Source organism: Trichogramma pretiosum, unplaced genomic scaffold (assembly GCF_000599845.2).
Source record: "Trichogramma pretiosum strain Unisexual culture from Peru unplaced genomic scaffold, Tpre_2.0 scaffold26, whole genome shotgun sequence".
Taxonomy (NCBI): domain Eukaryota; kingdom Metazoa; phylum Arthropoda; class Insecta; order Hymenoptera; family Trichogrammatidae; genus Trichogramma; species Trichogramma pretiosum.
The window spans coordinates 1,506,113-1,533,875 of record NW_019641640.1 but is presented as its reverse complement, the minus strand read 5'-3'; the positions used below and the strand labels follow the sequence as shown (position 1 = coordinate 1,533,875).

The 27,763-nt window shown below is 43.3% G+C and overlaps 1 protein-coding gene across 1 annotated transcript in view; it reads left to right on the top strand.

The window, feature by feature from the left end:
• The window catches only part of LOC106652394 (transcription factor AP-2-epsilon), a 35,366-nt gene that overhangs the window by 5,343 nt on the left and 2,260 nt on the right, over positions 1-27,763 (top strand). The window contains exons 3-8 of the mRNA XM_023459618.1: positions 7,103-7,318; positions 8,169-8,220; positions 22,188-22,386; positions 24,631-24,749; positions 27,351-27,492; positions 27,589-27,760. Of these exons, the coding sequence (XP_023315386.1) occupies positions 7,103-7,318; positions 8,169-8,220; positions 22,188-22,386; positions 24,631-24,749; positions 27,351-27,492; positions 27,589-27,760 (900 nt within the window). The remainder of the gene's footprint in view (positions 1-7,102; positions 7,319-8,168; positions 8,221-22,187; positions 22,387-24,630; positions 24,750-27,350; positions 27,493-27,588; positions 27,761-27,763) is intronic.

The window sequence follows — 27,763 nt, the reverse complement described above, 5'->3', positions numbered from 1 at the left end:
CATTAATGTTCATTGAACATTCGATACGCGCGAAAGCCGTGACGCAAAGTTAGATTTTGACTCCGATAGTCGTCAAATCGATGGATATAAATTTCTCTTGTCATCTTTCGTGACGAATCATTCGAAAAATTGTCGAGTTTCGATTCGAAAACGAAAAGATGCATCAGTTTCAAAGTATGCTACTTTTAAGGATCTCAAGCTTACGTAAAATGCCCCACTCCTTATTCGAGTAGATAAGGAATTTTCACGTGCACGCAGTAATTTACTTATTAAGTTGCCCGTGGACTTTCGGGTATTCTTAGCCGCACGCAAGACATGCCTCAACATGCCAGAGACGCTTGCTTTGAACCCTGTCTCTCTCTCTATCCCCCGTATATACGAGTGCCAAGAATGACGACGTCTTTATATGTAATATTTTGTGTGTGTACTTATGTGTACACGTGAGTACGGGTGTGTGTTTGTACAGGGTATACATTCTGGGTGAATCTTTCGCGATTTATATCTTGGGTGCTTATGTCATGAAGCATACACTGTGAATTAAATGTGACGGCGCGTGTATAATATATCATAGGAATTCACACGATTGAATAATATATCGACGCGCTTCTCGAGGTGGCCTTTAAATTTTAAATGCTAATCGCAGATAGAAACACGCGGTTTTTGATTTGTTTTTTTTTAATTGTCACTTCGCGCTCGTGTGTAATTTTTGCAATTTATCGTTTTTTATAGCAAGATGAAAGTGAAATTTTGCGCGTCTCTCGATAGATGTGTCATCATCGTGTTCGCACAATATCGCGCTTTTTATGAACTTTCACGATAATCCATCGAATCGAGATCCAATTAATCAACAGTAAAGATCGTAGTGTGTCGTTTTCCTCGAATATAACGTATAGATAGCAAAAAAATAGTTCATTTTCGTCACGTACACGCGCGTCGATGTGTGTTGTACGAAATCATCATTATTCAACGCTATTGAACGGTGTATACGATGCACACGCGTCTACGAAAAAATCGTCTGTCTGTCTCTTTCTCTCTCTCTCTCTCTTTCTCTCCACCCGATGTAAATATTTCAAACGAGCAAAACATCCAGCTTGAATACAGCCTTTCCCATTCACATACATATACGTATACGCGCGGTGCAGACAGAAAACATAATGCATCGGGCGATAAGAGGTCATGAATGTCACACATGTGTGTGTGTGCCGAGAGTAGGCGAAAATCGATCGTATACGACACATAGGCGCGCTTATATACACGCAAACTCGTCAAATCTGTGGCGTTAAGAAGACGAAAAGCGACGAATGATGGATGTCCGCCCGCATCCTACAAACTCGCTGTATATTTTTCATCCCCCCTGCGAATTCTGTATACATGCCACCGACCCTCTACTGCAGAAATGAATGCGTGCCGACAATACCGATAATCAGACGTTTTGAGTGTTCGACGGCGTCTTCGACTACGCGTATTACCGCGCTCGAACTGCAATATATGCTTTTACTTTTCCGACGACCGAGTAGACTCTCCTTTTACGAACGATCGTCGTTTTAATAGTGGCATAGAAAATTTCAAGATTGCTTGAAAATTTTGCTTAAGAGATTCCTCAAGTTGGCAGCGATTTTGATGACATTTAATAACTCGAGGCATTAAAATCAACATTTTTGTTCGGTAACAGTTGTTTGCGAAAAATTACATATTTAAAGAGAAAGTTGAATCGTAATTTCGATTGAATACTGCGATATACATTACACCAAAGTAATTCGTCTACGTTAAATAATAAGAAAAACGTGTATTTTCACGACCAGTATCAGATTCCCCGGTGGCCAATAAAAAAAAAAGTCGCGTATTCTATAACGAGTAAACAGCGGGCAGGACAATTATTCCTCGGTAGAGATAGAATCGCAACACTTTTTATCCCAATAAACAAATGATCAATTCGAATCATGCTTATCAAAAATGGACAAGACTATAACCAGTCGCGGCCTGCTGCGGAAGTATAAAAAGCGACGTTGCATTCGCGCCTCATGCCAATGGAGCATACAAGAGCCCAGTATAGGGCCAAAAGTGCACATATAGAGAGGAGTACTGTGTGCGGCTGCGGGCCGAGCAAAAACGTTTTGTCGCTAACTCATTGAATATAATGTGCTGCGCGCTCTCATTTTTTGCTCGCGACAGATCTCTTTCCCTATACATACATAAAATACTCATGGTTGCTGTTGTTGCTGCCACTGCCCGTGATTAAGATTCCAGTCACCGAATTCGCCGTCTCTCCCGATTTCGATTCTTAGAATACTTTCATCGCAGGCGCAGGCGCAGCAGGTACACACATTCATAAATAACGGGAGAGCCGAGCGCGTGCAAGAGAGATAGAGTGAAAGAGGAAGGATCAGCCACCGAGCACATCCTTATATACATAACAGAGCGAATGACGAGATCAGCGATGATGATTAAAAACTCTTGTGTTTCGTTTCGGACACGACTGTGAGATGTTTTTATTTACGTCGATGAAGCAGAGCGATGCTTTCGCTATATACACATGATATAGAGAGAGAGCCTGAAAAACATTTTTGCGATGCTGACGCGCCACCGAGCGCTGCACGTGTAGAGCGCGACAGCGGGTTTGACTCCGCGAATTTCATTGATTCCACACAATACTACCTCATCCAAGCGTATGTATGTGTTGTATATTATTTCATAACACCCCACGTAAGCAGCGCCAGTACGATTATCACGGGCCAATACTGGCACAATATCAGGTGCCATTATCGAGCCAGTATCAAAAAAATATTTTTTTTCAATACTGGCTCAACATTGGTATCCAGTACTGGCCCAAGATTGTGAAGAGTATGGGCCATTACTGGCTGCCAGTACTGATTTACTGTTATCATTCCAGTATCCAACCAGTACTGGTTCAACATTGATTCTAGTACTGACAGCGTTGGTGTCAAAAGTGTTGGGCGTGCTGACATATAGACACCTATTGGTCAAACTTCTAACGAGTTGACAAAGAGAAACATAAAATAAACATGTGTCAATCGCTCTGAGAGTTATTCCGGTTAATAAACATCTCCTTGATCACACATGATGCTACTGCTACTGATGTTCGAGACGAGAGATATAACGGTTACTTTGCTCAATGAAATTTCGCGCGTACCAAGTGAACGCTGCCACTTTACTCTTATTTCGTCGAACGTTTGTAAATTGTTACAAAAATATTGTTTTTATTCATCCTCGAGTTGGAGAACTCGGCGATTACAGTAGAAAATTTAATTACGGGCTTGATTTATTATTCGCCGGAGCTTAAGTTTTTTGCGCGCGCACGCCGACAAATTAAATTCATCCTCGCGTCGCGCGTATTATGCAACTTTTTCCATCGGGATCGTGCGCTGAAAATGAAATTCATTGATTTGGTTTGTTCGATTTATATCGCGAGCGATCGCTACTACTACCACTACTACTGTACTGCGTGCGAAGGGGGAAAAAAAGTAAAGGACAATTATCAGTGGTCTCGTAGTCTCGCGCGCTCAGCAGCAGCAGCTATTTCCACACTCGGTGCCGTAATACCTCATCGACAAAACTTTTATAGAGCGCGCGCTCGCTGCTGTTGGCATTATATCATCGCACTGCATTATCATTTCAAGTTTTGCGACGCGTGCCCCGGGCAGCCAGAGCAAAAAGAGTAAAAGAAAAAAAAATGAGAGAGAGAGAGAGAGAAAGAGAGAAAAAGGAAAGAAAAAAAATGAGAATCCCCGCGCACGATCGACTGCATCCGCCCAATTAACGTACACACGTATATACGCGCGGGGATATATAGGTAGCAGTGTATCGGCGTCAACTCGCGTGCGCCTTCGAGAGAGCAGATCTCGCACATCCATATTCCGAATCTACAAGTGAGCTCGGATCTCGTCCTGGCGCAATCCTTGTGTGCCCTCGTCGTCGCTGTAACGAGAGAAAGGAGGCGACTATAAACCTCGGGCTTTTCATCTTATTAGTTAGCTTTGTCGAGGCGATTCGCATTGAATTAGCAGCTCGCTCGATGCACGCGTACACATACGCACACAACTCGCAGTGTCCCGATCTCCCCGAGAGTTAATTGATGGTTTTTTTCCTGTCTGCAACCGCCCAGTGCTGCTGGACATCCGCTCCTTAAAGCAAGAGTGCGTGCGCGATATATAGAAAACCTTATCGGTGGCTGGCGACGCGATAATGCCCCGAACGATATACCAACTACGCGTTGTATATGCCCTCTCGCATTATTGCGCAAGCTCCAGTTTAGCTCGCACACGATGACGACGATGACGACGACGATCGTCAATTTGCGAAATTTTATTTAATATATATTTAATATTACCGCGTGTATAATATAATGTAAATATACGTAAAATGAAGGATTAGAAAGTTGAAACTTGAATTCGGATAAAAAAACGCCACTATATTGCACAATCGGCTTGGCCGTGCGAGCGCGCGACATAAATTCAGCGATACAAATGCAAGAAGCCGCGCAAAAAACACACCGGCGTATAAGAAGCTCATTTGAGTTTAATCATTTTCGAATTCCGTTAGCGGAGCCTATACATTCTAGTTATATTACGAGCTTGGGTGTATGTGTGTATATTCAGTTTGCCGCGCGCGGCTTTTGCCAATATACTTTAGCCAGGACATTTATTTGCCCGCGCGTGAATGGGCTCGGTGCGCGGCAAGTGTGTCTTTGGTGGCAGATCACACACTGCGTATTATACATACGAAGCACACGTGAAAAATTTTTCATTCGTGATACGAGGATGTCTCTCGGTGCGAACTCATAAAGCATCATAACGCACGTTCCATTGAGCCTAATTAAAATTTTTAACCATCATATAATCGAATGTACTTTTGACAAATTGACCGCGCTTATTCATAATTAAGAATTATTAATTTTTTCTTTCGCCTACAATCGAGTGAGAAAATTGAAAAAGGTTTTCGCGCCTCGACATAAATCATCCTAGATTTATAGTGTAGTAATAAAAAAAAAATCTCAAAGAGTTGCGCACATTCGAATCATAAATTTACACCTAGCTTTGTACACGGTGTGACTACTATTGACGTAAATCTGAAAAATAACATAGTAGCTTTCTTACCAATGGATCGAGACAAAAGATATATATGAAATCACTTCGTCGTGAAATTAATGTTCAATATAATCTCCTATGTACGACAGCGTCGATGCATCTAGAGGCGAATCCTTTGTTCCAGCTACTTTTGAATAAAACTTCGTGAAGTTTCGCAAATTCTCACGCCTTTGACACAGATTCATTTCAGCATCGTTTATAAATACCCGCGCAGTAAAGTACACTCTTCCAATTAACCGTTTTCTATGCGTGCCGCGCGTCAACCGCGATATCGAGTAACCCCATTACACTGAAAAAGCAGATGACAAGTGCGCGTCTCTCGCGTTTGTGAGAGACAATCGGAGGAGAGCGAAACGTTGGTTTTGTATATTAAACCGCATTGTTTGGATATGAGAGCAGCCGTTTATGAGCTCGCTGCGCACGCCTCGCGGCCAAAATTTAAATATATACGTATGCTGCTGCTCGTTTGCTTTCTGTGACGAGCCTATTCGGTGATGACTCGAGGCGCAAGACGGCATTGCTCGCCTGTCAAATCTCTAACGATACATTTACATTTATTAAATGCACAATCAGGACACTTGCTATGATGCGTGGGAAAATTTAGGACCTTGTGAGTCCTTGTAATGGTTTTATTTGGAAAGACGTAAACATTAAATGAAAGCGGCTGACTAATAAATTTGTTAAAATAATCTTCACCTTGTTCATTCAACTCGTAAATGCATGATTATAACGTTAAATATTACTGGTACTATTCGAGGCGAGATAATTTTCACACTTACTAAAGTCTCAGTGCATGAGTCGTAAACATCGAAAGAACACGAGCTAATCCTTTTTTAATATTCCCTCGCGCCATTTGCGAATTATCAACCATCAATTATAAATAAACATACAAAGATATTGCAGCTTTTATTTCAAAGAAAATAACACAATCGTCGCGAATCGGATGCAACACAATGGGATGTATAGCCTCTGCGCGAGAAAATTCTCACACGCTGCTGAAGTGCAGTGGCGGACGCTCTCTAGTCGAAGTATTCGCTTTATCATCCGCGAGTGACGAAACTCGAACATCTTTTGACAGGTCCAAGGGATTTTACGATCAAGTAAATAAATCAAAAGATACGTCGCATAATACGGTTTTCTGCGATGACCAAAAAAATTATTTTTCCCACTCTAACCTAAAATACGCAACTTTGCCGCTAATTTTAGGCTCTCGTAGGAAAAAATAGTATCTCAAACTGGTGCAGATATGGTTTTTTAACAAAACTCGTTACAGCACCCGCCTTCGGCTCGTGCTATAATCCCTCGTTTTGCTAAAAAACCATGATATGTGCACCCGTTGAGAAATATACTATGTTTAAAATGTTTTAAAATACATTATCATTCGGTGGCTTGCTTTTAGTAATTTTTCTGTTACAATGATGTAAAAAAATATTAAAAGCATTTTCATGAAAATCAATTTGTTTAAAAAAATGTAGACCAGTTTAACCTCTTTCAATGGGATAATTACTTTGAGCTTTCACCACTAGATGGCGAGTACCTGTAGCTGTAAACCAGCAAGTGGCAAAGTAAAAATAATTCTATAAGAAGAAGTATTTTAAGAAAAACTGATATATTTTATTTAGACTTCAGTTTTTGTTCAAAAATTAGTGATAACATATTTGAGAGTTTCACTACAACCTATTTCGTTTCTATTTCTAATGAAAGTTTAGCTTGTTGCGTGGTGGTTTTCTACCATTTTTTCACATTAATACATGTATCAAAATTTTGAGTAACAAAGTGTACCGACCAATATTTGCTGCATTTATGGTCGTAAAGTACAAATGTTTGATGAGGTCGGTGGTTAACATCTACCGCGTGCGTCAGCGATAATTTCGACGTCGCGCCCGCTTATCGGTGATAAAGCTCTCTTCGACATGTATTTCTATAAGGAAAATTGTACTACACTGTCAAAGTTTGTACCAAGGCTGCAATATGATTTTTTTTTTCATGCTTTCCAGACAAACATGCACGCGTCGTTTCCATACGACAGCGGCCGCAACAGCGGAGGCGGTGGCGGCGGGGGCGGAGGTGGCGGCGGAAACACCGGCGGACGAGGTGGCGGAGGCGGCAACGTCGACTACAACTCGGTGCGCCGACCGGACGCCATGCTGCCGCCGCCCGGCCTCGACCAGACGGACCTCGTGCTGCACACGAGCCTCGTGGACGACCCCCAGGTGAGCGACGATGTACGTATAATCGAGCGCCATCGACACGTATACATCTTATTTACTCTCTATACATTTTATGTAACGCAAGCATGTGTGTGTGTGCGCCTAACAGCCTGCAATATGTAGCTGTGCTTTAGCATTTGCAGCGTCCGATATATATCACTGATAATGCGTGCTCGGTGCTCCTTTTGAGCTCTAATGCGATCTGTCCCCACGCGCGCGCGTGCTTGGGTCGGCCTGGGTACTTTGATGCTTTGTGTATGCTCTCTCGAATCTTGATGAAGGGTTCTTCTCTCTCTCTCTCTCTCTTTCTCTTTTTTTTAATCTGCTTTCGTTCGCCACCGAGCATTAGAATATACGTCTACCTTTTATAACATGCGTCTGTATATCGAGCACATGCCTGATCATACACAAATGTACAGTCGACCACCGTAGATCCAGTTCTCATATGCATGGATAAATTTGCTCTGAAAAATTCATTTTCGTGCAATCGTACGAACGAAAAATGAGTTATATTATGTTTAGAGTCGTTAACTTATTATTCGAGCTTGTCAAAACTCAACTTCGGATGCTTTAATTAAAATTCAATACACGGAATTACGCAGTCATTGGCAAATTAGCACCTATGAGACTCTCCAGCCTCTGTACGGCTCAATGATTATGATTATGAAGAAAAGTAAACAGCGCCAGCATGCAATACCACTTGATTAATTTTGCTCCCTTAGTACACACACACACGCATGCTTGCTTGCTTGCTCCTGTCCAAGTACGAATAATATCGCATATTATGTATTATTCTTTATGTGCGCGTATATCCGTCACCCCAATCCATTCTGAGTTTCACCTCTGTTTACAGAATACAAACGTCGACGACGGAGGTTTCATGAACGACCTGCCACTACTGAAAAGTGAGTATATCACGCGTACTATTTTTTTCACTTCTATACTATTCTGCGCGTACAATATGTACGTGCTAAACATTGGCTCCGACACCCCGATCCCTTTTCCGAAAAAAAGGACGACGAAAGTACTAGCGACACTCGGCATAGAGTATTACCCGCTTATTAGCCGCAAGAGAACGAGGAGAAAGTGTGCGTTTGAATTTCTGCCCTCATATGGCGCGCCGTGCCGGAGCGGGGCAGTTTCTCGCTGCTGCTACCCATCGGAGAGAGAACGAGAAACGGGCGCGACCCCACACGCGCTTTGTTTGGACAGATTTGAAAAATGCCATGCTCTCTCTCTCTGTCCCACTTCATGAAATAAGCATTAGTGGTCGAAATTCTGGCGCAGATGCGGAATGGACATTTTACTCCTTGCGATATCTGGCCGGCCAATTGCTTTTGGATGTAGATCTCTGAGATTTGCAAAATTTTCAATATCTATCACGGGCACGATACACGGCGCAAGGTGACTGTTTTACATACAAACGAACGATGGTCGCAAAAAATTGTGTTGTTTGTATAATACGGAGCGCGCAGGAGATGAAATCCGAGGCGTGAAAAGACAAACCGCACGCGAACAATATATATGTCAGAAAAAGAGACAGGAGCGCGCATTAGTCGCAAATAAAGAAACAGGCTCTGACTGCTTGATGCACCCGACGAAGCGGCAGCGGCAGCAGTAGCAGCGACAAAAGGTGCCAAACAGAGACACATAATGAGCACATAACGCACTCGACTCGCAACAAGAGAAGTTGTACACGGAGCAGGGCTCTGGAAGGCGACGAAACGTAAGAGCTCGAATCATGCGTGCATCCCCAGCAGCAGCAGCAGCAGTGGCGGCACATAAACGCATAAACACGTCGAGAGGTGCGAATAATATTAAGATACACACACGAGTGTGCACATACTATACTCGACACTGTCGACGCGAATACGTATATACACGCATGTATACGCACTGGGCGCAGGATGACAAGGACGAAAGCAAAAAACACTCAGCAGTCGCACATACGCATGCACTCCATGTCCGCGTGTGTATTTATACGTGTGTTTATGTGCAAATGCCCACGGGCGTATCGGATTTCTCTCATTGTCATTGTAATGAGAGCACGACTGTAGTGCATATACACACACATACATACACAAACACATGTATATGCACATCGCAGGGGCCGTATGAGTTTTTCGGGGCGGTATTTTCTGCGCCACGAGGGGTATTAAGGCCGTCGACGTACACACAGATGGTTGCTGCTGCTGCTGCTGTTGCTCCTACTGCTTGTGGCCCGTCAGTCGACGTTATTATACGCCTTGTTACTTTTCTCGCTCGTTCGCTCTCTTTTGCACACGTACATTTAATTTCTCCAATTTCGTGCGTTCACGAATTTATATACGAATTTCATATACACATCTATGTTTAGAGCTAGCTACTAGGCTGCGGCGCGATCTTGGCAAAACGGAACTATTCCACGCGCGAGAGAGGCAAATCTCTTTACCGCGGCGGGGGATGCCGAAAATACATAAACAGAAAGTCAAATCTAAATTCCACGCTGCATACCGATTTTCTGCGGAAATTAAAGGCAGCCGAGGGTGAAGAGAAAAAATAAATAAACCGGTGCTAAGCATTCACGAGCTACTTGGTATCTTGCTGTTTTTCGTTTTTTTCTCTCTCTCCGCGATTCTCTCTATATATTTCTGAAATATCAGTAAACGATGAGGGTAATATCGAGAGCGTTGAGACGGAAAAAATGAGAAAAAAAATTGCACGCAACTGCACAGCTCGCAAGTCCATTTTTAGAAATTAGATTCTTCGTAATCACAAGTGTAAAATCGCGTCGGTTCGTTTTTTTTCTCTCATCCATCGGGACTCGGGACTGAAAGAAACATCGAGGCGAAAGAGCTGCTCCGCGCAGTCGATCGCCACTGCAGTCGAGTCAGTTGAGCCGTGTAAACACGACGGAATCGAGAATGAGCATCGTATGCGACTCGGGCGAGTATCGGTATGAGCAAAAAATAATTATCGATCGTTTTGCGTGCAGAAACACACCTAAAGTCGCTTTAAAAGCTTATGCGTATATCGTACGAAAGTAAGTCTCGGGGGAGCCCTTGTGGAAAATCCAACGCTGTATACATACATACAGATATGCGTTATGCTGTTTGTGTATTAGGTACATACGAGGCGCGAACTGCGGATAACGCTCGAGCGTCGTAGACACACACACAGACACACAGAAAGCTCGAGCAATCGAGGCCCTGGGCAATTGCATAACCGGCTTTTACCGCCATATAAGCGTTTGCTCTTTCCTTCCTTATAACGCTCTCTCTCTCTCTCTCTCTTTTTCTCTCTCTTTGACGCGTGAATCACGATTACGATGATGCGCGCAAAAAGCCACTACTGCCGTACGCACCGCAAATATATACACCTATCGCCGCGCGCGACATTGAGAAATTTTCACCTGCGATCGCTGCTGTCTGATTATTTCATAAATGTTACTGGCCTATTCGATATGGCATGTTGGCGGGTCAACTATATAAGCGATTGAGATGCTCTCGACTGCGCTCGAGATGTTCCGTTTAGGAAAAGTGAGAACGTTAGAAAAGTACATCTATCGAGTTGAATCGTTGCAACTATCGGTGCGTATATAGATTGCGGGATTTCTGGAAACAATTTGAACCAACTAACTCTGTGATTGTTATTGAGGTAAATTGAAGTAACTTCACTTGCCGCGGCGATTACATTATTTACTGTTTCAGATCGCTGTACAAATTGTTTCACAAAAGTTAATAGTTTCAAAAGTGAAAATAAAATCGGAGCTCGCGCAAGTCAAGATAATAGAGTACCAAGAAGTTTTCTTACTCCGAGTTTCTAAATATTCATCGGAATGATTTTGAGCCTCACAAAAAATCATTATACAATATGTGGCATATAATAGTAACTATAGAATATAAGACCGGTCTGAAGTATTATGGGATGTTTGCACCACGATCTCCGTTACAATATATCACACAGTACGGAAGACGAAAGTATACAATTCCGTGACAGACGAGGCATTAGCCACAATTATTATAAACTCAAGCCAAAGAAAAGCGCAGTGAATCACCCACGCGTGTGTACGTACGAGTGTCTGCGCTCATAAAGAATGCTTATCGGTGAAAATTATACAACTGCCACTGTGTAAGAGTGCAAAGGCTATGAAATCTCGCTCCGAGATGAATCAAGTTCGTCCGAGCACACATGCGATCTTTTATCCTTTTTCTCGCGAAAGAGTTACATTTGACATTTTGACGGAGGGAATTTCAACGATCGTGCAGTATACAGCGCCCGGCAGTCGTATATAAACGTCTTTTTTGTGTTTCCGAAAGGAGCAAAGCTCGCGCGCGAGTCTCGAATTCGTGACACGCGGTTCGTTACCAGCGAGTTACACGGCTTGTTACAGAGGAAAACATTATTGCCGCGGAGACGCGCGCAGAATCTTATCGCGAATATGATGTAGAAGTCACACATCGAGCTCGAGTACAGCAGCCACTTTTCGCTTTGTATATAATTGAATCAACTAGATTGGCTTACGCGATTGTAATCTTGCCACGCGAATTTAATTGAACATCATGAACTTTGGAAAAATTGAAACGACCTATTCGGTGCTCATACGCTAAACGAATAGCTCGGAATGTTCCAATGGACTAGTGGATTTTTGTCGCAGTTCTTTTCTGCTCGACGATTACAAACGAAACTGCTGTTCTACACGAAAGCTCGTAGGAATCGACTACTGCTGGCCAATAGTATATACGTTGTCAATCCACTCGCTCATAAATCCTCTTCATACAAATGACGTTGTTTCAACGTTGAGCGCTGTCTCCGCGATCGATGCGGAATTCCTCACTTTCTCTCTAGATCGAAATGCGTAAATTCGAAACGCGAAACGTATAGATCCGAGAAATCTTGAACGATAACGTTTAGTTAGCATCTTCACTTTGGTCTACTGTTCCATTTCGACAATCGATATGCAAAAATGTTACGTTTTACATCAATGCTGTACGTAGGCAAATTAGGACGAGCCCGCGATGCGTTTACAATGACGTTTCAATTACGCGTAAATCACGATGAGCAGTGACGAATTCGCCGGTGCGATTACGTACCGTTAGGTCAAATTAATGGTCGTGTAACAATGTATGTGTGTGTGTGTGTGCTGTGCTGTTTCTCCATCGGACGACGTAAACTCGTAGACATCTCAAGTGCACGGAATATTTATTACCACGCGCCGCCACCGATCGAACGATCAGACAGCGAGCGTAGCTTGTCAGTAGCGCAGAATCAATCCTTTCCTCGGTGAGATCAGCTTTTGCGATGTATTTACGGAAAACGCGTGCGGGATTATATCATCCAAATTTTGCGTGAATGGCGCAAGACTCGCCGCTACTGCTGCAGCACTAGTGCGCGTGATACGGTGCGCGTCGTTGGTGATCTTTGCTCGAGGTATTTATAGGCTCGAAAAAACTGTAAATTTAAAGAGATTCATGGGGATCGCCGTCGGTAAACGAAACCCAGCAAAAAGAGCCAATAAGCGCTGAACAAATAAATGGCTATGTAACTCGCTCCTTCGTCTCCTTCAATTATACAGTGCAGGTACAAGCTTAAGCTTGCGAAATCACTCGTCGGGCTCTTTTGCTTTCCACGCATCATCGGTTGAACATTTGTGTATGTGTCACGTGTATCCGTGACAAGACGTGCACGCTCGCCCGTCGTTCATTAACTCGAATCTTCGTTTTCGACTCGCGGGGACGCGCGAGCGCGCGTGGCTAATTATTGCACCGAACCCAAAAGGCAAAATTCGTATATAATCACGTGCGCGCGGAAGTCAGACGAAGCGCCTCTGATGGACCACAGCCAACGATCGTCGAAAACGTCTCGCGCGTTAAGTTTATACGAATGACCATCGCGGTCGTTTGGCTCTCTTTTACCTTTTATAAAAGCCTCGTCTCGGTCTCGCGGTCGACTCTTTCTCAACATGGGCGTGTGCGGCAGGCAACAAAGTATATATGCACTGCGCGCCAAGTGAAATAAAACGGTGAAAAAAAAGCCACGAGCGCGCGCACACGTTGCGCGCATTAATTTTCACGACGCTCCGAGGCTGCACGCCAAGGAAAAAAGGCCGCGAGCAGCAGCAGCAGCAGTGGCCGCGGACAAATGGCTATCGAGCAGTGCCTCTAAAGCTCTCTCGATATGGGGATAAGCGCATATAAGGTCCGCGCGCGAGAGACGTGTACGCGTATAGACTCGTACTGTTTTCGTTTTTTTGCCGAGCTGCCAGCCCGCGACGGCTTATAGAGTAGGCTCTTATGGACGATCGTCGATCGGTCCGGAATTAGAAGTAATTAATCACGTTCGATGAGCCGCGGAGGCTCGCGATGCAACTATATGGCTATACGGCAGAGAAAGGGGGAGAAAGATTAAAAGCGCTACGATGTCTTTGACGCGCGACTGTTTGCTCTTCGCCGCCTCTCTCAGTGGAGCGCTCGAGCGCGCGGCGGCCTACAGAAAAGAAAATTACGAGCCGCTCGAGGTGATTTCGTTTTATGACCCATCGTCCGAGCAGCGTGTTTACAAGCTTCCGCAGGATTTTTCGAACTTTTAGTTTTCTTTATATCTCCCGTACTGCGTGTAAGCTCTCGACTCGCATAGCTCGTTGCGCGCGCGCTCATGAGTGTGAAATTCGCTGTATTACTACGAAATAAATAAACTTTCGATCGTTCACACGCGTCGAAGCTGATCGCATTTGTCGCGCTTGATTTTTTTTGTCGAGCCACTTGAAAATTCATTCCTCTTCCGTTTCGTTCGTTCTCTCGAGCTGTTATATAGCATTTCGATGATGGGACCGTGTGTGTATGCGTAATGTAAACGAGAAACGTCATGGAGTTTTGCGAGTCAGCGAGAGAGCGTCATCGAGCGAGAGAGCCCGTATTATTCTATATCGTGTGCGTGCGCTCCAATCGTCCAATCAAACCGGCCAATTCGTTCCGTATATTTCGAAGCATCGTTAACCCCCCGCTCTCGCTCTATATACGTGTTATATACAGGCACACTCGCGCGTGCACTGCAGAGAGTCAAAGTGCGCGTACGTTTGCACGCAGCCCCGTGATTCTTTGCAGCATTTGTCGCAAGTGAGAGAAGTCAACCCTCGAAGTCGCGCGCGAGCGACGAGCAGGAAGAACGGCCCCCTTCGCTTACGTATGTACGCGCAAATTCCAATATTGCTCTGCGCACGAGCGTATAAAGCACAACACAAACTTTCCTTGTCAACCGGAAACGGACTGATATTATTTGAGTCTCTGATTGGCTGGATGTATGTGTGTGTGCGTGCGTGCGTGGCGCAGCTCGTACACGCACGTTCTGCGCGAGTGCAAATACGTATATGTGCGGGCAAAGTGAAGAAAAATAGTATAGGTATAGAGAGAAGCTCGCGCTATATGTAGGCAAGAGAAAAAGGCCCGCGGCCATCGTCGTTAGTAATTGCGTTATGAAAAAAGGGAGGGAAGCGACCCCCCGCGAGCCTCACACATGCCTAGTCCTAAAGATCGAGCTGCGCTAATTCGCTTTTAACTTTCAAGGGGTTGTTGCGCGACCAAGACGACGACCTGAATTGCGATGACTTTTTAACGGGGTACTCGCCGAGGTGGGCGGTGTTAATACCGAAATGGCGTTCGTTTGCCGATGATGGAAGCAATCTTTATTTTAGCCATGCCCGAGTGTATACAGTTGAGCGGATATTTTTATTTAAGAATGAATTTATCCAAAGAATCTAATCCAAATAAAAAAAACATGCGTATAGGTATAGGAATCGTTTTTCCGATTTTTCATTGAACGACCAATTACTGCAACTCATTAAACAATCACGAAAGTGCGCTGTATCGGATGCCGCAATTTCGACTTCCTTTTGGACATCTTGATTAAATCGTCGGGGGAACTTTTTCCTTTGTAATAATTGCATAAACAAAGTTCGGGACAAGTCTGTCGAGTCATCGAGCAGTCTCTTGTTTTGTATTATTTATATGTTGCACCGCCGCCGCCGCTGCCGCATCGGTAATCGCCATCTACTGCGTACGTCCAAGCTGTAATAAAATGGCGGGGGTGCAATTATATTTTTGACTGGTTGTTCTGTTGTTTTATTTTCTTTTGTGCTTGTGTACACCATGAGTAAGGTAGTTTTCTCAGACTGATGAATGACTTTATTGTTTCACTGCGATGGAAAATATTTTAATGTATCGAACGAGAGCCGCGACGAAGCCTTGAGTAAACTGATAGAAACTTATTGAGTTGTATCAAGGGAGTGATTGATACCAATTGCAATGAACTCCGTGAATTACAGTATAACTAATTTTGAATAAAATGAGCCTGACTTAAACATTTATTTTCACTTTGACACTTGCAGATTCACATATTAAGACACTCGCCATCTAATGGTGGCGATTTAAAGTAGTATTACCATATTTAGACCAGTAATTTGTCGTTTACAAGTCGTCATTTCACATAGACAACTATTTACTATTGTTAATGTTGAAAAAATTACGCTCATAATACACAAGTACAGTGTAATAGTTTTAATCATTTTTGATTCTCTTATGCGTAACATGAAAAAATCCTAAATTCATGATAAAATAGATATTTGTGCTACAAGATTTGATAATATCTTTTTTCAGAGCTTCAAATGCCTGCTTGAGTCTTTAAGCGCGTCGACGAGTGAATGGTTTTATTGGATTTATCCTTGCTCGAGTTACTCGTCGCACGTGCAAAATTTAAATTGCCCACTGACTATTAATAACAATTTTTCAACCGATAATATGTAACGCGAGTATATTGACCTTCAGGTAGCGCGAAAGAATGTTAATCTCGATTTATTACTCTAAATTAAAAATAACAAATAGCCTTTTTGCGTTTTGATAGTGATTTATCGGTGCGCAGACTTTATTTATACACATTATTATGCGCGATATTAATTGATTCGTAACGAGTGTGTCGGGCCTCTCGTCACGCCCCAACACTTATCCTCATCCTCGCGCGCGCGCCTATAAGATAATCTCGATAACGCGCCGTGCACGTATTATTATGCTTACGTGCTCGCTCAAGTCATTACTTTTTGATTTATAAAGTAACGATGGAACGAACTCCTTCACGATAAGTAAAGTGACAGTGCGTGAACGCAAATGCCGTATATTGCTAACTTCGAACATTTGACAATCCCGAAGCTTTCGTCGGTGCTATATTTGTCAAAATCGATGCACGAATTGTGTTATCGATACAGAGCAGCGAAAAGAAAAAATCGTGGAAGTATAAAACGGTTCTTCCTCAGCGACGCGACGATGCTTTCTTTCTTTTACTCTTTTAGCGCACGATGACGTTTGCCGCGTGTTTTACGAGCCGCGCGCAGCGATCATACGTGATTTTTGTCTCATCAATTAAAAAATTCTCTGATGAAAATCTCTCTCTCTCTCTCTCTCTCTCTCTCTCTCTCTCTCTCTCTCTCTCTTTCTCAACCTCACTTGGACAATGCATTAAGTAGTCTTGAGGTCAGACATTTAATTATATTCTGGAAGACACGCGCGTAATTCTGATTATTGCCGTAACGAAAAAATTCGAATTATACACTGTTGTTTTTTTTTCATTTTTGGTAAACCGACATCGCGACATCGATGTAACAACTCGTCTCCTTGAAACAATTAAAAAACTCTCGGATATAGCTTCGGATTAATCGTAAACGCGACCACGAAGGTGAACACACATAAAAGTTTTAAAGAGACAATCAAGTTTGTATATAATCCGTCATTATTTTGCGGCTAAATATAAACTATTTGCTGCTACGACATTGTGCAATTTTCATTCGTCTAATGGCAGCTGCGCGATTCTCTCTATCTGGATCTTTTAAGTGTGTACGCGTGTGTACATATGTGTGATCCGATACATACGAGCTCGAATGAAAACATTTTTATTAGTCAACCAACGAGCGAGATCGCGTTCCATTTTTATAATTTATCGACTTTTTTCACAATCCTTGAATGTAAAGTGTCCTTTTATATTGATATGATAATAAATATCTCATAGCTTACATAATTCGCAGCTTCGGCTACGTTTAACATACTTACATATTGTAAGAGCGTTTTCCTACAAGTCTGAAACCGAGATAAAGTCGGGATTGTTTTTCGTGCATACGATATGTCAGCGAATATACGCGTGTCGTATTTATGAGCTATGTACCTGTGCTTGATTCAAGATTTACGACGGGTTTACTGGGAATAACAACGATTTTCAATGCTCGTGTACTGATAGTCCGTGAGAAAAGCGCGTTGATATTGCAAATATATTATATATTCGGTGCAACGTGTGGAAGACTCTGCACGCGTCTCTTATAAAAGCAGTCTAAAATATTTACGCTGGGTTATCCCCGAGAATTTGTGTACTGCCGTTGCTGTTGCAGCAGTCGAGTGAAAAAATGAAATACGCATCGGGGGCTTTCAATTATAAAAAAAAAATAAACCGCACTTGTACAGCAGCGCGTAAAAACTTTTAAAGCTTATCCGAATGAAGAAGAAAATAAGAGGAGTAATCCACACCGAGTTCTAATGGCATGCAAATATATAAAGTACGGCGCGTTCCGTGCAAAGGCGCGCGCATATAAGGGAATAACCATTGCAGCTTTTAAATTTAGTATCAGCTCCTTTGATTACTATGCAGCAAAAAACATAGCTTCCGATCTCCATAAACTCGACAAGTTACTCAGGCCGACCGTTTCGTTCCGCGTTAGAAAAGCCTTTTCGGATCGGTGGCGCGCGCTCACAGATCGCGGCTGCTATACGAAATTATAGGCCAAGCTCGATGAGAGAGAGAGAGATTGCTCATCTGGGGTGATTAATTGAAGCTAACGCGCTGAAAACAGTAGCTCGCGAAGAAGTGATATTCGATGTATCAGAACTACCATTATAAAGCGGCTAGGAAGCCGCTGCCGCGATGATTAGTGTACCGGTTTCGAGGAGGCAAAGGCTGCTTGTTGTGTGCTGCACGGCCAATCTGCGATAAATAAGGGCCCATAGATTTTCAATGAGTCTAGATAATAAATTTCCTATATTATTTAGCGATCTTTAATCATGCTCGAGTTTATAACTGATACGTTGCAAAAATCACGTACAAGTATGAATTATAAGACATGTACCGCGACGACGGAAAATTCTCATCGATGATTATTGGTAAAATGCAATGATCCTCTCAACGAGCCTTTATTTGACCAGACTCTGCGGAAGTTTTTTCAAGAAATTCATTTCATCTGAAATAATACCATCGCGAATTCACGATCTGGAATTCAGCCTGCACGCGCGCACGAAGGACGGATGTATAATACTGCCGGTGCTATACGACATTCAAACGGCTCGAAAAGAAAGACTTTACGAGGTTTGGTCGATACCCTCTGCGCATCTCGAATCATAAGACTTGTGCTACTACCGAGATCGCTGCTCTTTATTTTTTTCTCCTCTTTTACGTTGACTCTCTGCTGCTGCTGTTCCCTTTTTCATCGGAATGAAAATTACAGTCCGGCGTTGAGACACGATCGCTATTAGGACAGTAGCAGCTCGAGCGAGCGCGTCATCGCTGCACACGCCAGACACAGTACGGCGGTGTTTTCGCTTTTGACTTCCTTCTCTCCTCTTTTTTTGTCGCTCCTCGCCGTTTATCTCTCGTATTTTTTCACTTTTTCGCGAGACGAAAAACACAAAAAAAAAAGCGATTTTACCGTTATAACTGCAAGAAGAAGATAATCGTTTATTTAATATTTATGGAGTACTTGGATTTTATTCACACGGCTCGAGGTTTTTTCTCAGCTCTCTCTCTCTCTCTCTCGAGCAGCCAGCCGATCCACGAATATTTCGCACATCATTTTTTTTCCTTTTCCCTTTTTAATAAATACTTTGTTCTTCGTCCATATCATTTTGCAAAAATTTACAAGATAAATGAGTATGAGAAATCCTGCTGATATAACAATAACCGTTAGTCGAAAACTGTTATTCGGGAATTTATCCAGCCTACTGATCGATCAATCATGATTTTCATCTTCCTTCTAAGTGGTGCAAAAATCTCAACTGCACACACGCACACTCTCTCTTGCTGCAGCGACTGTGCACCGAAGCTAAGGTCAACGATTAATAAACCAAATCATCTTTTCATGGTCAATCACACGCTCAAACACCCATAATATTCTGCGCTGCGCCGAGAGCTGACAAATTATTCGCAGCTACTCGGGCGCTCAATATAATCTTGTTGTGTGTGCCGTGCCGTGCTCCGCGCGGAAAAGAAAGTACATATAATATTTACCTGTTGGTACCCGCGAGCGATGATTTATGCCACCTTAGGAGTCTTTAATGATCGTAATCAAATTCGCCTTGGCGCGTACAACTGATACCATGGTCCATATATAATAAACGCGGACTGATGGAATTTGGTCCGTTGGGTCTGCGCGGCATCGAGGAGTCCATTTGTAAGCTATCGGTATGATTGTTTCGAGCTTTGCTTTAAAGGATACAACTATAAGAGGTGCGATTTATCTCTCAAATATTATGATAAGTTAATGGTTGATTTGGTACCGCGCGTGTACAGGAGTGTGAGTGCGCTGTGTGCGCGCGAATGAATGCAACGCGCGAGTACTGTTATGTTATTTAACCGAAGTTAATATCATAAATTTGCTTAAGTAAATTTTGAATTCATCTGTTGAATAGTCGGCATACCTTATATTGTGCTTAACAATTATATCTAACGATTAAGGATTTAAAAGGAATTTCCAACCGCGATGCTTCGTCGTCATCGTCCTTTTCAATCGTCCAATCGAATCAATGAATTGGCTTCTCTATTTGCGCTGTTTCACGCGGCAGCTGCGTGACACCGTTGCAATCATCGTTCGCTCGAAATAAAAAAAACAACAAAAAAAGCTCTCACACGAAAGCGAATCGTCAGCTCTCTGTGATCGGTGCGAAATGAATAAAGACTCGTGACACGCTGTGGGCCGACTAATAACCGCGTGGCAGTAAAATCAGCTTCGCGAGCTTGCGAGACACTGCCATAGAGAAAGGAAAGTACCTGTCGTCGTGCGCAAATTATCAATCATTTCGTGAGCGTACACCGCGTCATAACCCACCGCGCGCGCGCTATATAACATCATATACACTGTATGCAAATTCGAAATAGCTCTCGGGGCGGACAGGTGATGCCTGCATACTGTACTGCTGCTGCTGCCGTTGCTGCGCACGTGAGAAAGACTTCATAAAGATATACGCAGCAGAATTGCGATCCGGCGCGGGCGGAAGTATCTCATCTCGTAATATGGGTAAAGGTGAAACGCGAGCGTCGGAGTGAATGTGCAGCTCTAAAGTTTTCATGTGCATGTGTGCATGTGCGCCGAGGCATAACGACTCAGTTTGATGGTAATTAAGCGTGTCGGATATCTGTTTGTCATTTTAATAGATACAACAGCTGAAAGGCCCGCGAGCTTCTATACATTTCTATGGCGCTAATCAAATCAAATTCTTACACGAGAAATTGATAAGTATGTGTGTCCTCGTTGAAGAAAAAAATAATCGAATTCATTCGACTATTCACTTACGTATACGCGTGCATTAACTTAATAAAATAACACTTGTCGAACGGAGTGAACATTTCAACGACTACACGCTGCACAGATAATACGCAACGGGAATTCAAAATAAAAGCATCTCATTCTCCGAGCTCGGCACGGCATATAAAATTCATTTATTACGCCTCTGCGCTAAGTCGAAGTTTAAAGTTGCCAAGAATTTAGCTATCTACTTAAAATTGCCTTTCGGAAGGCAGCGCAAATCCCCAACTAATAATCTCTCCGGGTCGAAACACTCGCGTCGAACAACAGCAACAAGCTGGCGAGCATGAAAATATATGGCCGTGGTGTACTTTATACACCCACGCGCGCGCGGACGACCCGATAAGTGCGGCGTATTTGCGAGCATATTTTTGTTGGGAGAGAGAGAGAGAGAGAGAGAGAAAAACGAAAAACAAATAAGGGAAGAAGAAGCTTGACCATACAGCCGATATAGATACACGTTGGTTTTGAGTAGGCAGCAGCTGCTGCTGCTGCTCATACTTGCCCTTTTCCCGTGATATTAAGCATTCCGATCCGTGGATGCAATATAAGATCTTCGGGCAGTTATCGATGCATTGTAGGAATGAAAATTTGGTAAGCTGATTGAATTTTCCTAATAAAATATGTTCACGGACACGGAAAGATCGCCTCCATACGTACGCAAAAGTTATTGCCTGGCTGCTATATATCTATACGATTCGGGTATCGACAGAGAAGTATACCGACAAGCAGCTAAACTCGATTATTTTCAAATACCTTAAGTGCGAAGATGCGCTAATGCAATTAAAGTTCAAAGCTTCATTACAGCATTTTACTTTCACACGGACTCGTGTACTTCGGATAGCAGCACGCACGAGATGCTAATATGATGCAAACTTAACGATAGAAAGTCCATAGGTGATGATATCAGTGCGTTCGGGTCTTAACACCGTTAGCTTAATAAAAGTAGTCGTAATATCGAGGTAATGCGCGTACATGTGTGTGTAGACTGACGCCTAAGTATATGGGGTATAGAACTGTATTCGATGTTTTTTCAAGCAAAATTTTTGATAAAATGTTTGCCAACACAGTTGTACAAGAATATTATATTTACTTTCTCTGGCTTATCGCTGTGAGCACGTACTTTCCTCGCCGTTTTTGAAATATCCCCTGATAACTTTTCATCTCTTACGCACGATAAATCTGCCGCAGAAGGATGACATAATTAAAACCTCGTCGAATGATTTACATCACACGCGCTGCATATAGAATTCGACTTATTGATGCTCACGTCTTCTTTACTCTTTGCAGATATGAAGCCATCGGAAAGAAGCGAGAAGGCCATGCTCTCGGGTAACGCTCAACCCACGGACGTGTTCTGCTCGGTGCCCGGCAGGCTCTCGTTGCTCAGCAGCACCAGCAAGTACAAAGTCACAGTCGCGGAAGTTCAGCGACGATTATCACCGCCCGAGTGCTTGAACGCCAGCTTGCTCGGCGGCGTCTTGCGAAGGTAAGATTCTACTACGATTTTTCTTTTTTGATGCTTTATTGGTATGAACAGGATGATTCGATGACAATTGGAAAATTAAATTGTTGCGCGCATATAACGTATTTCAATACCACGCGTGCATTCAGCCGCAGACGAAAGGGTACACCGAACGTAAACTGTATAAATATTTGCTCGATGGGGTCGGTCGTTTATTTGCTCGCTGCACTCGTGAAAATGCAGTTGCAGTTTCGGGCCGTTAAAATCTGCGAGTTAAACTGTCGGTATCAGTGAATTTTAACTGCGTTCCCCCAATTTAATTCCTCGATTTTTGACGTTATACGATCATAATTTTCGTCGAGGAATTGTTCAAACGAGAATATGGCTCTCTGCAATTTTTCATCGGAGACAAAAGGTGACGATTAACGAGTCTGAGAAATCGTCACGTTTTATAAAAGAGACGCAACGAGTCTCTCTCTCTTTCTGCGAGAGAAACCAATCTTATATTATACGATGCCTAAACGAACTTGAAATATGCTCCCCACTCGGCGTGTCGTGCAGCAGCACTCAGTCAATGGCTTAATTAACGAGATCGCGCGCATAGCCGAGAAAGAGAGAAAGAGATAAAGAGAAAGACATAACGAGAACGACTAGTTTGCTACCGTGTATACGAGAGCGAGCTACCCTCCGATATGCAATTGCTGCGAGCACGAGGCAATGGAAATTTTGTCTGCTTTTTCGGCAGTGGTACTGATTTGTCGGTATGTATGTAGACGAATTTCGGATCACTTTAAAATTCATTTGTCGGAACTGCCAAAACTTCTCGTCAAAGTCGTAGCAAGACAATTTTTTTTCTCTATAGTAAAGCTAGTCGACTGCTGCCGTTGCAATATTATAAATCGCGATGTCGAACGTAACTCTTGGCACAGGCTGGAGCGTCGAAAGAATCTTTGTCACAATGCAGAGAGGTATATCTATTACCGAAGCTGGAGAAAAGAACACAGCGCGGCCCTCGAGTGACAAAGACTCGAAATTTACAACAAATTTAGATTTACTATCGGCCGCCGTCGGGACACACGCGCGCGACGCGATATACTTCCCTCGGCTAGAACTCGCGGAATAATAGAGTCCCGGATACATTCGTGACGGAGATGCAGGAGATTAGATGCGCTGCTGCTGCTGGGCGCGCGAATAAAAAGCATCGACTCTGCGTATATAGCTATGTAGCTACGTTAATGCCCACGTGCATTAATACAAGCGAGCGAGAAATCGAGCGGTGGCAGCGGCTCGCAGGCCAAGTGAATTTAACGATTCTTCGCCTGAACGCGGCTGAATAAAATTGATGTTTTGCAGTCGCACGAGCACAGGGAGAATCGGGAGGCGCGCGCGCGTACGAGCCAAGATAGAGACTGGTTTCTAGGCCTATTCATAATTCGAGCGAGGGTCCGTGTACACATGCATACGCGTAGGGCTTTATGGACTGACATTTAATACAGTCGAGCGTCTTTTTGATTTCTCGCAATTTTTCTCTGTGATACGTGCCTGCGTGAACAGAAAGCTCCCGAATGATATAATATTGTGTGAGTGTATCGGCGTCCGAGTGCATACCCTCACAAATCAGAAATGTGCGCAACATGCAAACTATGCGTCGATAAATCATCAATGATATAAAAGTTGAAAAGCCCTGCAATCCTACCGAACGCGAGCGACTCGCTGCTGCTGCTGCGCGTTACATTACGGCAAGCCTCGAAAAGACTCCCATGCACGTGGCGGTGGATGCGCGTCGCGGCATGCAATGTAACTCGATTATGCTAATTTTCGTACCTTCGCGCGTATATACGTATATATAGACGCATGTGCACACGCGAGCCTTCTCTCTCTCTCTCTCTCTCTCTCTCAGCTCTGTGTGTATACAGTATATTCCTCTTTTGACTGATGATTAATGTTCTTGTGTGTTTCAAAGCCTCGTCTTATTTTCGTACCTCCTTATTTCACTCCGCAGCAGCTTCATTTTCTCTCTCTCTTATGCGCGCGCCTGTATACCATGCTTACTTCCACGCACCTGTGCATTGTTATTGTCTGCTTGTTTCTCTTTTATTATCTTACCTTCGTTTGATCTTTTTATCCGCGCGATTTCACTTTTATTATGATTTATTCATCAAAAACAAAAATGAATCAAAAAGTGTCATTGATAATACAGTTTTGTTAAATATAAACGATTATTCATTGTATACTTTAATTAACTCTAATAATTCGTTTGTTTCACAGAGCAAAATCTAAAAATGGAGGACGTTTACTCAGGGAAAAGCTAGAAAAAATTGGACTAAATCTTCCTGCCGGTAGAAGGAAGGCCGCCAACGTCACGCTGTTAACTTCTTTAGTCGAAGGTAAGGAAATCAATCTTACCGCTCTTGCGATAAAAAAAATCAATATTAAATTATTGAATTCGAGACCTGAAACCTCCTGCTGCAAAAATGAAAAATGGACTGCGTGCGCACTTAAAGTAAATAAAAGCTGTAAATTATTACACGCTTTACACAGGATCTCAGGTCGCAAAAATTTCTCGATTACTGCGATAAATCTCGCGTATCTAAGAATATAATCTTACAATTTTTACAAAAGTATCCTTTTTTTCTATGCACAAACCAAAAAGGTCATAAATCGCCCGAGATTCGAGTCACCAAATGTGGATTTCGGCAGTTTCTCGTAGTCAAAGGGTCCGACCTTTCATCTTCTTAGTTGAACAGTCTAACAAAGGAGCCCGAATGTCATCTACGACACTGATTATTATTTATGAGAGTCGGGCTGCGAGCTCTCGTAAAAAAATATATATAAAGCGAAGCTCTTTTTTATTTCTATACGCGAATTTATAATACGTTGACTAGGCTGAATTATGCGCCATGCGTTAATATTATAACAGTTGGAAGATGCGTTTTAACGAGAGATATCAAAACTCGTCCGGAACACGAGAGTAGAGAATAATTTGGAAAGTTTATTGATGAGGCTCTAAATTATAAATAATTTTAACTTTGTTTCAAAACTGCGAGGCCGCGCGTGCTGCATTAGTATAATAAACTTACTGCGGTGAATGTGCATGTGTATATAGGCGCGCGTTTCATATATTATACACGCGCAAGCATCGCGCCGAAGAGAGGCAAATATGGATGTAACGACAGAGTGTATGCATTGACAAGCTTTTATAGTGTACCGTCCAATTAATTACGATCTTTGGCGTAAGCACCGTTAAAAACTTGTCATTTCGTCGCAAATATATATTCAGCAGTAAACTATTAATCTCAAGCATCGGTCTCTTCTCTCCCGCAGCAGCACGCGGAGAGCTGAAGTATTAACTTTCTATCGTCGTCCAGGCCTTTTTTTCACGTTCGCGTTCGATAAATTTTGCTCGTCGCGCATGTGTACGCGCGCATTGACACGCGTTTGCGCATTAACATAAAGAATTTGCCATTTTGAGAACGATGATGACGAGAGTCCTACCGCCGCCACCGAGCTTTGGAAAAAGGATTATTATACTCGGCGTCGCGATCGTTCGCGAGGAGACACAGTTTCAACGCGCGGCTCACCCACGATGCTGTGCTGCTGCCGTGTTCCCACACTTTCTTTGCCTATTGCTGCGCGACTTTCATGAGCGCGACACGCGGGTCATTTGACTTTAATATATTGTCATATAATGCGTGCGTGCAGCAACAGCAGCAGCAGCCGCAGAAAACGAGATCGAACAATGCGATCCGTAAACGCGCCTGATGGATTACGCGCGCGTGTACGAGTTTTCTTTGACGACGAACGTGCGTGTACGGTAACGCATACAATCGGCTTTTCGCGCGTAACCGCGATTTGCAATTTCGTAAGTGCCGTGCGCGCGCGAACGAGCGAGTTGTGTACCTATGTACTATTCAGCACTGGTTATTAGCAGGTTATTAATTACTTTGGAATTGGGCCCGTCGCTCTTCCGGTAAAGAGGCGAGAGAAAGAGCAAAAACTCAACTAAAGCGACGATACATGAACACGAAAGCAGCGTTGTACTTAATGCATGTTACATGCTCTGCAGCTCGGACACGAGACTATATAATACACGTGTATTTTTTGCGCGCCACGCGCGAAGGGTTCTTTTGATCAGCTGTGGCTCATCAAGACTTTCTCACGGTAACTTATCACCGTAATTAAGAGACCATAGCCCCGCATAATACCTGCCCGAGCGCCGAGTAAAAAAGCAATGCTCTTTGCCGAAATATATACGTCAAAAGGGTTGATGACGGTGAAAGTTCTTGATGCGTGCGTTTCCTTTTTTGCACGTAAAACAGTAGTAAAACGTAAGAGTCGTTGCGATGTTATCGTCCGCGTTCGTGCAGATTCACTCGAAAACTATTAAACGCTCGTATTATTTGTCCAAGCCCGCGTTATTTTCGGCGATGCGATTCGCGAGGTCGAATACCTAAAACGATGCGTTTGGAATCTTTTTCAATCGTTTCATGAAAATTACTCATTACTCGCGTAGTGGCAACGAATTAAAATGTATCTCCGACTCATTGGTGTAACAAGCATCCCTCGCGTGGTCGCGCGCTTAGATCGGCATCTCGCTTCTGCGTCTCTTTTATGCTCACGTGCGCGAGATAAATGGCTGCGTACGCGTATACACTCTCTGCGAAATTAACAATCATGACGACACGAAGCTGTATATCGTAGCCGCAGCAGCATGACTTGGCGGAAGTAAAAGTGTTTGCGAAAAATTTCAATTATCTCCAAGCCCAATCTAAGCGAGGCAGAGAAAGAAAGAGAGGATAAAATTATAGAACAAAAGGACTTATTATGAGACTTATGTATGCGCGAACAAGCAGCTAATTCATTTGTAACATTCGACGTAGTCACGTCGAACAATGTTTACTTTATACATAAGAATGATATCCACCGACTGAGACTATACATTTTTTTTTTACTAACGTAAATCGTGCTTTTTTTGCTGTGCATTGCAGGTGAAGCTATCCACTTGGCCCGAGACTTTGGCTACGTGTGCGACACGGAGTTCCCGGCCAAGCAGGTCGCGGAATACTTGAGTCGGCAGCACTGCGAGCCACAGGACTCTTACAGGAGAAAAGAGCTTCTCCATGCTACAAAGTGAGTTTGATGAAACCTTGAAACAGCGAAAGACGGACGCGTCGCGAAAAAGTTCTCAAATAAATAATTAATTTCTTTCCATCTCTCTCGTCGCAGGCAAATCACCAAAGAGTTAATGGACCTTCTGAATCAGGACAGGTCACCACTGTGCAATACTCGACCTCAACATATTCTGGATCCGAGCATACAGAGACACCTCACGCATTTCTCTCTAATATCACACGGTTTCGGAAGTCCTGCTATAGTTGCCGCTCTACAAGCAATGCAGGTT